Source organism: Pavona decussata, unplaced genomic scaffold (genome assembly GCF_977016875.1).
Source record: "Pavona decussata unplaced genomic scaffold, jaPavDecu1.1 SCAFFOLD_114, whole genome shotgun sequence".
NCBI classification, from domain to species: Eukaryota; Metazoa; Cnidaria; class Anthozoa; order Scleractinia; family Agariciidae; genus Pavona; species Pavona decussata.
This window is the reverse complement of record NW_028145528.1, coordinates 3440886-3454581: the sequence shown is the minus strand read 5'-3', so window position 1 is coordinate 3454581 and position 13696 is coordinate 3440886. Positions and strand designations below refer to the sequence as shown.

At 38.5% G+C, this 13696-nt stretch overlaps 1 protein-coding gene across 1 annotated transcript; it reads right to left on the bottom strand.

Annotated features, from left to right (window-relative positions):
* Positions 1-542: 542 nt before the first annotated feature.
* On the bottom strand, positions 543-7278 carry LOC146470264 (uncharacterized). The gene is made up of 2 exons (XM_085122270.1): positions 3430-7278; positions 543-884 (listed from the first exon to the last, which is right to left on the bottom strand). Exon 1 carries the CDS (start codon positions 5420-5422, stop codon positions 3452-3454), a length of 1971 nt encoding a protein of 656 aa, XP_084978396.1. The 5' UTR covers positions 5423-7278; the 3' UTR covers positions 543-884; positions 3430-3451.
* Positions 7279-13696: the final 6418 nt, after the last annotated feature.

Genomic DNA, 13696 nt, shown 5'->3' with positions numbered 1-13696 from the left:
CCTTCAAAAAAGCTTCTTTCGGATTTTTGTCGACTACCGTATTTAGCTCAAATAAAACCATCAGTTAAAGTTTACTTGAATCCTATGTCGAAGCTAATGGTCCAGCTTTCTGTTATCAATTTTAATTTTGTTAAACTTGGTTTAATTAAACATGTTTTGTTGGTGTGAATGGGGCTTTAGTCTACACTTATACCCCAAACGAACTCGCTCACGGCAGGTTGAAAAATCAGCAGAATCTGGATGATGGACTAAACCCCTTTAGGACATCGGGAAATTGACCGAGAGCTAATCTCACAACATTATCCTACAATATATAACAAAACCATAGAGGGGTGTTGAAACTTTCTTTTTAAAACTTAAAAAAACTTCTCACTGTACAAACGCAGCATGATTATTGGAATATCTTCAAATTTGGATGGATTCGGTTCCCAGTTTAGCTTGACATAGTTGAAAACAACGTTGTAAAAGCATACCTCATGCGCAAACCTTACTATTTTTATGGTAATTATTTCCCCTAAACAAACCGCGATAAGGGAGTAAATGAACTCGACACAGTTCTCTTCACAAATCGTTAGTTTTATTTTCACAATATTCGCTTAAAACAAAATAGACAACTTTTTTTTGTTTGTTTTAAAGGGAAAGTATCATTTCGAAGGTATCCATCTTTGACCATGAACTGGCTTTGGGGACGTCTTGGCCTCATACATGTACGATACAACGTGAGCTTTTTATTTTATTCATGCACAAAACGGGGTTGTGCATCTCCGCAGGGTCTTGAATAAAAATCCATTCAGTCTTTTGGAATCGCTTTAAAAATCATTCCTTTGATCGTAGAGCATCTATAAATATGACGGCCACTGCTTGGCGTTATTAGAATATCGCTCCTGTGGAAAAAAATGACAAAACGTGATTGGTTAAGGGCTGTGCCACCTAATACAGCAGTATTTGTCAGTCTATGACTATGCGGGAAAGACAGATCTATGTACGGGCTACTGGAATCCAGAAAGAAAATTGGGGGTAGCGGGGCATTTTTTTATAGAGATAATTAAGCAACGATTATTCTAAAAAGCAGTAAAATACAAAGCAATGTATGGCGTTTATCTCTGAAAAATGCATGATTACCCCCAATTTTCTTTTTGGACACCAAGAGCACTTGCTAAGTTCTGCATTTTCCGCATAGTTTTAAACCGCGCAAAAATATCCCTGTATTAGTAGGAACCACCCATATGAAACCCGAGTATCTCGAGACGCGCAGTAACAAAAGGAGGCACCGTCGTTAAGTCACAAGCGACTGGTCAACAAAGGTTTTTTCAATCCCACTTCCCGCCAACCCACACCAAAGCATTCTCACTTTAGTCGACGGGATGAGACTTTAGTGACTGGCCACGTGAAATGTGCTTTTTTTCTGATGCCACTTTCTAAAATCCTTTCGGTGTCCCACTGTAAAAGAAAGCACATGCCCGTTGCAGCCATACCACATTTCCCTGTATACATCCAAATCAGTTTGATATGGGCACCCCAGTGATCGACACAGTTGAGGCTCTCTACAGTGATGGCGTCCATTCAAAAAGAGCTTATAAGAGACAGAAAACATTTTTTTGGTTTCTACAGTACACAAGTTTGGTATTGATAAGTTCTTGGAACACATTTTCCAAAGCCTCAATGCGTTTACAGTTATGTTATAACAGGTAAAAATCGCTAGCATAAAATTACCATATACACAGTTACGAAAAAACATCCACATATGTAAGCATAAAAAAGATAAATAAATAAAAAGAACACAGAGAGAAATTGACTAAATTTATGCTAGTTTAAAATAGTATGTCTTTAGAAGCGCTTAAATGCCGAGACGGACTGCACATTTATTATGAGTAGCGGTAGTGTCTTCCAGAGTCGCGGCTTGGCGACAGAGAAAGCGCGATCCCCATACATGGAGGAGAGACTACGTGCCAGCCCCGCGCAGCACAGCGTAAATTGCGTCTTGTAGGATAGCGCGCATCAAAACAACAGCTGGAGAAAGGATGAACAAGGAGAAACGGTCGAAGTTTGTTTGATATTTATGTAATTTTGTATTAAATGCCGTTTCTATGTGTATTGCTGTTGTTCCAAAAACAACAGACAATACTCAATGAATACTGAATTTGAAAAATGGACATGCATTAGTTATATAACAGTCAAATGTACACTACTGTCTTTAAATTCGTTGTTTTACTACATAAGTGTTTTCAGTTGTATTGCGTGTTTAAGAAAAATAAGTTTTCAAACACTGTGTTTTTCTATTGTAAACCGCAAGGCATAGCAGGGCCTTAGTTTTCTCATTTTTTTCTTGTTTACTTTTATCTTTTTCCCTTTCGTACTGTACCAATATAGGTTTCTACTTCTTTGTCTCAAAAACTGAAAAATCAAGATATTTTAGAACCTTCGCAGTGAATTTTTTTCCACTAAGAGATCCTTTAGTGTTAGGTTATCGAGGTAAACACTGGATATCTCTTAGAATTCAATAAAAATTGAACTAATTTATTATTCATCAACCTGCGCAGAAGACAAGACAAACAAATGTCATTGTAGCAATTCAACTGAGACGTGTTTCATGCACTGACGTCCAAACACTCAATAGTTTTATTTGAACGGCCACACTTCACGCAATTAACCCGAGACGCAAAAATTTAAGGTCAAATTGTACGGCATAACAAACATTTCCAAATTGAGACACTACTCAACACGTTTCGTTCAAATGGTCGCATGTTAAAGTTGACGCCCAGAGATTCAAAAATTATAGTCTGAGTACAATAGACAAAGAAGAGGCAAGACAAAACAAAAGCCAATGAAGCGATTTAAAAAGACCTGTTTCATGTCCAATTGCTCAGTAGCTTTCATTTGAATAGTCACACATTAGGATTGCACTTAGAGCCTATTGAAAGTTAGAAAGGGCGGGCTGAGGAGGTACAGGTGAAAATCTAAAGCAAAAACAATGAAGTAATTCAACTTAGTTCACAAGCAGCGCTCAATCATATTAGACAAAAAGAAAACAAAAACTAAAACAAGAAAACCTATTTTTGTTTAACCATACATTGATTATTACAAAGAACTGTATATGAATTAATCGATTGTTTTCGGGTAAACCTTTGTGTGCCCGTATCAAATCTTGCGACATGTTATTTTAGCCGTGTATAACAGAACAAGCAAACAATTTGATCAAATAAGTAGCATTAGAAACGGAACAATAATATCATAATATATTTTTTAAAAATAGAAAAACGCTGTTAAATGTAATACAAGGACCAGTAGACCCTGCGCATTTTTTTGTATACATTTAAGGACAACAGCGTGAAGTCCTCTCCTCTTACGATGCTACTTATTTCGTTAACGCTTTTTTATTATTCTTTTGAAATAAAATGTAATTGACGATCTATTATATATTCTACTTACCAATTCAATGAAGCATCGTGTTCTACTGTCCTGGTCGTGGAATCTGCGTTTTCTTGACTATGGCTGCATTACGCCCATCGTCAAGAGGGTTTCTTGTAAGGTAGCCTCTGCTTATCTCTCTAAGCTTTCTAGGAATAAACGAACGTGGGACAGTAGATCTAGCTTCCTCTCCACCAAGACCTGCTGCCATTGGCGAGGCCATTGCACCACCCAATCCTCCAAGTCCTCCAAGTTCGCCTCCAGGGGCAGCCTGTCCGCCAAGGCCACCTAATCCTCCAGCCTCAGAAAAGCTGTTAGCTCCCATGGGTGGACCTTCATTACTTCCAAGACCTGCCGCTCCCCCGAGACTTGCTCCTGCGAGTCCAGCAAGGCTATCTCCACCGGTACCCATTTCTCCTCCAGGTCCTCCTTCTGGGAAGGAGCTGGGATTGAATCCTTCTCCGAATGCCTTCGAAGACAGGTCACCAAAAGGTTCAGCTGGATTGCCGCCTTCCAACGGATTACCATGACCACCAGCCAACTCACCTAGTCCCGCGGGATTTCCTGCACCATGCTCGCTCGGGTGAACGAATATTACTGAATCACCATTTGGTCCAGAATTAGCATTGGAAAACATCTGACGCTTTGGTCGAACGTCAGCTTCTTCGACAGATCTTGTGCTTTCTTTCTTCTCTTCCTCTACTTGGGGTGTTTCTCTGCTATCCTCCTGTGATTCTCCACTCGATTCTTCGGGAGTCTGCTCTGCTTGCTCTGTAGGTTTGTCTTCAATATCCTTGGCTTGCTCTTTTGTCTCTTCTTCTCCGCTGCTCTGCTCGGCCTCATCTTCTTCAGTCTTCTCCGGACTCTCTTCTTTTGAGTCCACAGCTTTGGCAATTTTTGATCTCTTCTTCCATCCTCCATAAGGATGAACAATATGAGGTTGGTGGATGACGATAGGAGGACGGTGGTAGATGGTAGGTGGTGACGTAACGTGCACAGCTGGGAAGTGGTTTCCTGCATTTATGATAGGAACGGGAGGTCCAAGATGCACAGCAGGAACATGAGGGCGCACATGGATTGCGGGGACATGGGATGGAACGTTAATCACTGGGACATGAGGCCCGATATGGACTGCTGGAACGTGAGGGCCAATGTGGACAGGGGGATAATGTGGCCCAACGTGGATGGGTGGGGTGTGTGGTCCTACGTTCACAGTGTGGGGAAATGGATGCCAACCAAACCACTGACGTTTAACTTTTTGTGACACAACCTCGCGTTTTGATTTGCCTTTTTTCTTATGCGAATCACTTTCAGGGTCTTTATCACTGTCCTCCTCGTCTTCTTCATCATTTTCAGGTATCGTAGAACGTCCGAAAAAACCAGGAGCTCCGCCAAAACCACCGAATCCTGGGCCATAACCTCCCATTGGACCATATCCACCAAACGCTGGGGTGGGATAATTAAAGTGCGAGGGATAATTAAAGTGTGGCTGATGGAAAACAATCGGCGTTTGATGATACACTGTCGATGGCGACAACACGTGCACTGGAGGACCAGTGAGCGCGTTTACGGCGTGTACGGGAGGAGTCATGTGAACAAATGGAAGATGAGGCCTTACGTGTAGAAGAGGCGCGTTAGTGCCGTAATGAAGGCTTGGAACTCGAGGGCTAAGATGAAGAGCTGGCACGTGAGGTCCAATGTGAACTGGAGGTGCGTTTGGGCCAATATTCACGGGCGGGCTGTGTGGACCTAGTACTGCTGTGTGTTCGTAAGGGCTAAAACCTTGCAAATGAGGGTAAGCTATAACTTGAAGCTTTGAAGGTTTGGCTTGAACTTTCACTCCCTCGGGATCTGCATTCACAACCAGCTCTGGCGGTTTTTCATGAACGGTATAACGAACGGTATTTTTTCTTGGGCTTCGTTTGGTTTTTGTTCCCTTTGAATGAACGCCAGCGGAAAAACTAAACAACACAATCCCTAAAAGACACAGCCACAATCCCCGAAAGGCCACCATATCCGGGAAAATTAAAGTTGTAAACAAACACGGTCTGCTAGATTCCGTTTAAGAGCAATAAGTCAAAACACAAGGGACTTGTCGAAGGCCTTAGTGGTAAAACCGAGATTACTTCACTCCAAGGGAATTTTTGCCATGATTTAATCTTTTATCATCTCATCGCACGTGGCAATTAGTTTCATGGAAGAATAGTAGTTTATGGCGGCGTCACATCACACAATAAAACCACCTGTCGTCATTTTTCGAACTGCAGGTTTATCTATGAATGCGGTTTTGCTACTGGAGGAAAGGTGCTTGCGCTAATCAGCGAACAAATTGGAACTCAATAAATTTTTCACGCCATTGTTTCTTCCATGGTGGCTCTTGTGTAATTCTAAGTGTAAAAACAAGGTTGTTTATGTAAAACGCGTTTGTAATTTTACGCTTTTCGTGAGTTGTCCGGGAATTGAATAAAATGAGCAAAAAAAAAATCCCACTTAATATTACTTTCATAAAGTTTGTTTGCGGACCTGTCGAATTTACTCATGAAGGAGCTTGAAAGGAATTCAAAGCTGTGAACCTTATGTTTGTGGGTCAGTTAACTGGATTTTTGAAATATTACAACTTAGTATTTTCTGTGAAATTTTCGTTTGTTCAATCTATTTTGACAGAGCGTTTGTAAAACAACAATAGTGAAAAAACAATGAGCAACAAAACAATTCATTTTGATTTGGGAGTTTACATTTAATAACAATGGATTCTACTTATAAAGAAAGTTCTGTTTACCGTGTCAACAGTTAAACTGTTAATTTTATCTCTGATAGTGACAACTTTAAACTGGAAGTTAATTTATAACATCGTCTTTAAATAACAAAAGATTAGTATAACCTTTACTTAGGAAGCCTTCGTGCACAAAATTAGTTCAACGACAGATAAACTAACAAGTGTTAACAGGATAAAGAAACTTTAGTGCTGCGTCGGTGAAGAAGTGAAAGTGAATGTTTGCTTTATCAATTGATTAGGTAAATTGGCCACGGTAAAGAGATAGAAAAGCTGCAGTACTAACAGAACTTCTGACGACCCTTTGCTTAATTCCCGTAAAGCTCTAAATAGAGGGAAGAACTGAAGAAAGTTGATTTCGCTTTTGCTTTTAATGTCTTTTCCGTGGACAACACTGATTCGGCAAATCGAAAATTAATCAGGCAATGCAAAATTCACAAGTTGCACGATGAAACAATCGTGCCTTGTAAATGCACATGATTTAATGGTGCGTTCGAGATCTTTCTGAATTTCAGTTATAACAGTCATTCTTTTTGCGGGTTGGAGGCTTATATAACATGAGCGCAAACGGATTACTATCCAGTGATTAAAAAAAAATATATACACAGAAAATACAAAATTTTTCGTGGGAATTCAGAGAATAAGTTAATGCTATACGAGGGAGATACATTCCCTAACAGCATGCGCCATGTAACCTGGGTTTTTTACAGCCACTAATCACTACGTCGTTGATTTATTCCGAAACGCGCCGATTATTTCCGATGATTACCCGAACACCATGCAAACATCTTTTAAAACCTACGAAATTTTCCGAAACATTCAGAAGACGCCTTGAAGTTAAACTGTGCTGTTTAATAGTGATCTTTAAGAACGGTAGCTGAAAAAAAAAAGGAAAAAAAAAAAAAAAAGGATTAAACTCGGGCTACACAACGACGAACGACAATAACATGAAAGAACAATTCGAGTGGAATAGTTCTTCAAGCCCTCCATTGACTTCTTAAGGTCGGGCGTTTGAAAGTTTTTATTGACCTACCCCAGCTGCCAGAGCTTTTTCGCGGATTTTCGAAGAGATGAAAGACACTGTGTTACAAGGGGTTTATTAACACATTAAACCTCTTAATAGGGGCTCCTCATTAGGTGGGGGAGGGGGTTGTAAGCAAAATTTTACGGGACCAGTTACTTGGAAACAAAGTAGGACGTTGTGGGCTCAAATCGCAGCCAAGCAACTCACCAAAATCTTTTGATAATTAGTAAGAGTGCCCCAATTTTTAAAACTTGATAAATTTTCATAATTTCTAAAGTTAAAAGTACATGCCAAGATATCCGAAAAAAGCAATTTAATTTTTTTTTTCAGAATCAGTGTGGCAAAGGAGAATTACTACATTTTTATTGCTGGTTGCATTACACAAGCATGGTTAGGTGCAATGTAAAGGTCACAGTTTTGTTGCAAGTGAAATTACACTATATGTTCAAGGCCACGTAATCTGTTTTGTCAGTGTGAGAGACTGTGATAAATACGTCACCTAAAACTAATAAATTGTGAGAGTGGGAAGTATATGATGGTGGTTATTGAAAATCAGTGGCAAATTTTGCCCTCTAAGGTTAACAGGTGATGCTTCACATCAGGAAGAAAAATGTGTTTCCACATTGGGAGCCCCCCCAAAAATTGATGAACTTGGAAAACACTGCTTTATAGATGCATCTTCAATCATTAATCTGTATTAGTAGCCTAGTGTTCAATTAGATGTAGTCATACTATACTCTCCCTAAGGAAACTTGAACTGTTGGCAACCATTTTTTTTTTTGGCTTGTTTTAATTAAACCAAGATCCTTTGCCCAACCCCAGGCCCCTTGGGTTGCTTTAACCCACCACCACCATTCACTTATCTGGTGAATAGTTTGTGGCATTGATCCCCTACACACACTGATGCACTATACATCTCAATTACATGTATGCAACCTTTACAACTACACTGTACATACATGCCTCAACATATCTGACTGATATGGAACACTGTTTTTATTCACCTTGAGTACACTGTATGTCATGCAATTTTGATGTTATGTTTAAAATTAATGACTTGCAGGCATGCCTATACCTTCTTGCCTCTTTGAACAATTTATGGGTACATGAATTCAGAATTAATTTTTCTTGCTTGATTTTCTCAACACAAAAAGCTGAGGTTTAAAGCATAAACAACAGTGATTCTTAAATCACAAGCGTTTTGATTAATTAATAATTAAATCTCAAATAATTCAAATAGTTTTGTGCTTATGAATAATCAATGATCACTGTTTTGCTATATAGCCCTGGGCCGGAGACTCTATGGAGAATTAACTCATTTCTCTTAATCTCAAAGCATTTACACTCAGTATACTGGAAATAAACACAACAGTCCAGCATATTTGATTGAAAATGGAAAGTTAGCGAAGATTACAGTAAATAGTGATTTGTCTTAAACAAGTAAATGAACAAAGTAAATTTTAATCAAAGTGCAAAGTGTACTAACTGGTAATGTGATAGTGTTTTCCCTTGTGTTAGATAACTGGGAAGCAGGAATGGCACAGTGGTGAGAGCACTCGCCTCCCATCAATGTGGCCCAGGTTCAATTACTGGACTTGGTGCGTCATATGTGAGTTAAGTAATATTGTTGTTGGTTCTCATCCTTCTAAAAAAGAGGTTTTTCTCTAGGTACTCGGGTCATTATGTCCCATCTCTTCAAAAACCAAAATTTTCAAATTCCAATTCAATCTGGATTATTTTCAAGCACTTTAGCAGTGTGCCTCTTGCTCTGGAGACTATGCATGCAGTTGACATTAAATAAAATAATTATTTTACTTTAAATTACTTTACTTTACAGTTGCCTAGTAACAAAAATCTGTTAAAATCTTTTTTGTTTGTTTTAAATCTGTTAAAATCTGTTGAGTGTTGTTTTCGATGAGAAAAATTAATACATCTTGGGTAAGTGACCTACAAAGCCTGAGTGTGACAATAGCCAGAAAGCTCTACCTGGTGCAATATTTTGGCTGAGTAAAGAATGGCAGTGACATTAGTTATTACTATTTTTAAATAATTATTAAAAGCTCACTTATCACTTTGAAAAAAGTGATTAGTGAGCATTCCTATCTTCTAAATAAAATAAAATATTAAGCAACCTCTATTTACATGTACCCTAGGCCCCTCTGTTTATAGCACAAGTGCTAGTGGGGCTGAACATTAAACTTCAGAAAGAAATAATTGAACAGAAAATGATATAAAAATCTCAACTGGCAGGAGGTGGACCAGCCGGCTATTTCCAAGCGCAGCCAAGGAGTTGAACTTGGGGCTACTAAGAAACAACGCCAGCTAGCGGCCAGAGTGGGACTAATGAATTTGGGATCTGTGGATTTCAAATCTGGTGCCCTAACTGCTCAGGCATGGTATATTTTTTTATTTCTTCCCAGACACTATAGAACTGTTTCTAATTTGTAAATGAAAACATCTCTCAACAATCTTTATAAAACTTTCAAGTAAACCAAACTCTGCAGGCACAGCTGTAAATTACCAACCCAAAACACAAACTGACCCAATTAATTCTCAACCAATGTCAATACAACCCTCTTCTAAAAACAACAAGCTTGAATAGTTTTAGTCAGAAAATGTATACATGTAACAAACGTATGTGGCTGTGCAGAAATCTTGCCCATGATAAAAATAAATTTACATACATGAGTTAATAAAATAATGAATGCTTTAAAAAACAATCTAATAGTTAAAAGACCCTCTAAAGATAGCCTTGCACTCTTCAGCAGACTGTTCCACAACTTTCCTCCCAAATTTTGTAATTTTTTAGACCTTATCAAAAATGTACTCTCAGGCTAACTGAACAGTTTCTACATTACATACTTCAGTATTTCTTACTGATTTAGACCGATATAGACCACAACATTCATTTACGCATACTTTGCACTCAAGGTACATTTTGTCAACAACAAACAGTGCCATACAGGTATAGCTGCTTAATTACATTGACACGTATCAAAATTTAATGAATAAACATGAAACTATAGTCAATTGAGTTCATGATTTTGTTTTCCTCTTACCCCTGATGAAACTACTTGTCTGAACTGTAATTGGTAATCAAACTTAATCAAACTCAATCGTCCACAATCGAACAAATCAAGTTCAATTGCATTCAATTTTGAACCCAATTGAACCCAATCTAACTTAATCGAACATTCTAAACCATCACTCAAAATATACAATAATTTTGAAAAGTCCTTTATTAGCATGCAAGAACAACAAAGAATTAAGTGAAACGAACAATAGATGAGTTGATGTAGCTTTACTGAAACATCTAAAACAAAGCTGATTCAACAGTATAACGTTTCTTTGTTGTTCATTATTCCATTGATGGGTACAGTCTTTTCTTGGATTGTTAAGTAACAGTATGAGGTAACGTGAGATAAAACGAGAAGCTTCCACACTCGCCAGAAATAAAAGTAATAAAAGCATTAACACTCACACACATATTTATACACTACAATCCACTACAATCAGTCCCGGAAAAAGGAAACATTCAGCAAAATACACACACTTTTCCTATATAACTCCCATTTTTAATCAAATGTATGCCAACTTTAAAAGTCACTGTTAAAGTATGTGTAGCCTGATATAAACACAAGATGGGTTGGGGGAATTCAAGACAGTTATGCCTAATATTTGTACACTCACTACATGTTTTCTTTTCGGAGGAAGTTATCTGGAACATGGTCAGGTTCTAACTGGAAATCCAGGTCTTTGGTGTCTGAGGGACGAAGACGTTGCATCAGCTAGTTTGCAGCTCACTCCAGGTGGTCTGGTTTGGGAAGACTGGGGCAGGGTGCATCTGTTAACTCCTCTAGAAGGACTTCATTGACTTAATCACACCCACAGGTTTGAAGAGGTCGTTCACTGCCTCTTTTTGTTTTTGCCGTGATCTCAGCTGCTAAAGCTGCCCACAATGTCTTGGCCTGTGTGGTCATGTTGCGTCTTCTCACTGTGTAACTGTTGCTCTACATGGATTGGCCTAAGTATGACATAGCAGAAAATGGAAAGTTAACTTTTGTTTCACTGTGTTTTGGTTAGGAAACATTACAGGAAACAATGTTGTATCTTTTAGTCAGGCCCTAATAAAATTGAAAGACTCGAGACTCTAGTAAAAGCACTTTGTTTGTTTCAATTTCCTGAACCCCGATTGATAAATCCCTGAGAGTAGCAGTGCCTCATTATGAGTTTGTCAGTGGTAAACATCGTTGAACATTTTACAATGCAATTTGCAATTACACAAAGATTCTAAGATTTGTCTAGCAGGTAAGTAACTCCAGAAGGGAACAAAAATAGTATAATTTTTTTTATAAAAGGGTCCAACTCAATTTATGTGGGGCGAACTCAATATATTTGGGGGACAAACTAGATTAGTTACGGGGCCAACTCGCAACTAATGCCACTGCTTGACGCGACCATCGAACCTAATCGAACTCAATCAAAGTTCGATTGCTCCAGTTTTTCTGTGAGAATTCGATAGTGTTCGATTGTCAAACTCAATCAAACCCAATCGTTCGATTTAGTTTGATAAATGAAACGTTTGATTGGTTCGAGTAGTTTCATCGGGCTTTATACATGCCCGACGATATCAATCAATGAAAACCAATAATCTATGAAAATTAATGTAATCAATAATAATCAATAATAATCAATTGATTGTTATTGGAAATCAATAGAAATCGAAGCCCAAAAGTTGAGTGAGTTTCGAATTCATTGATTATGATCGATTTGCATTGATCAGTATTGATTATCATTGATTATTCAAATCTCAGTTTCCTTTTCAATAAAATGCATCACATGACTTGATTTTAATAAGTTTATTTGTTCAAATATATATCATAACTAAACGTATCCTTTAATTTTAGCATCATATTATTATATTTTATTAATTATTTAAAACGAGTGACGGTCTCAAGACAACAACATTTTTATTCCTTTTCCTATATTTTCTTCCTCCTACTCAAGTGTGGTGCAATCAGATTACCACAGGGTGAAAAATTCCGTCGTATATGTATATATGACGCCTGACGTGCATACTTCGTTAGATCAATCAAAGGTCAGGCTTTACTCAGATACCGTTGCATAACCAATTATTGATTATCTATAAAAATCAATAAAAATCAATAAAATTAAGAGGTGTTGGTGAGTGAGTTTCGATTTCTATTGATTGGTTGAACCAATCAATATCAATCAATTAATTATTATTGATTATTATTGACTATATTGGTTGCAATCAATGATTGATTTTCATTGATTGATATCGCCGGGATACATGAGACATTCTTTCTTTCACCAGGAGAAAACCGAATGCCAACAACTATTTATTTAAATATTGCCAAACGTATACATGGTAGTAACTACGAAGGCCCAATACAAAAAGTTTGTTAAGTGACGACATAAGCTTATAAGAAAGCAAACATAAATGAATCATTGACGGTATGGTTACGGTACTCACGCACCGAGCTGTCAGTTAAATCTGTTGTGCCGCAAAAGTTCATTCTTCTGGGGAGAAAATTACAAACCAGTGCTGAAAGGAGTGAAACTGAGTTCAACGCCAAGCACACGGGCGATTAATTCTTGTCAGGGTATCATAACATGAATTATTTGCCGGTAAACACTCGCTAACACTCATCTTTATCGCCCCCCGTTCAAGGCAGAATCCGGCAGGCGTTCTTTTCATTAGCCGGAGAGGCCTGAGACCAACTTATTTGAAGGCCGCTTAGCGAAATGCGGGCGCTGAATAATACTAATGTCAGGTTGTCACAAAGTCATACGTCCATAGCGCGTTCACGTAGGAAAGGTAGACCCTTTTGAAGTGTTCATTTCCTTGAAACGTCTGAATTAAGGTAGGTTATATTTTCGATTTCTCGCACCGATGTTTCTTTGTTCCAAAAAATGCGTTCCGTTTACAGAATGGCAGGGCGAAGAGTGTTGCGTGACGAACGAAGGAATTGTTGCACTGAGGTCGGAAACGTGAGCGCAGCTTTGGCGGGCAACTGGTTGAGGAAATCGAGGAATCATGCGCTAGCAATTTTGAAAGTGTGACAACTAGTACAAAATTTTCACTGATAAATATTGAAGCATTCAAAATTTATTCATGGTATATGGTGGCCGGATACCTTTCTGAGAATTCTTGGATTGTCACGCAATGCTTCGTGGGAGACGTACGGAAAGCGCGAACGTTTTTACCCGAGTTTGACACCCCGGGGTTGTCAAAGCAACCCACGGCCCTGTTTGTTACCGCTGTCAAGGTACAACATCAGCATATTCCAGAGGTTCTTTCCATTGGCTTTCGTGTCGGGCAAACTCAGTAGTTTGTTATCAGTTACATGAAAGAACAAAAGAATTTTGACAGATTGTACGCGTAGGCTCACCGTCACCGCGTGACCTAGCCCCTTTAATTTGAATTTGTCAAACTTGCTACCTTTCTATGTGGTCATCTTTTCCGC

Excerpts from the sequence above, each read along its gene's own strand:
- LOC146470264 (XM_085122270.1), bottom strand. The coding sequence starts at position 5,422 with ATGGTGGCCTTTCGGGGATTGTGGCTGTGTCTTTTAGGGATTGTGTTG.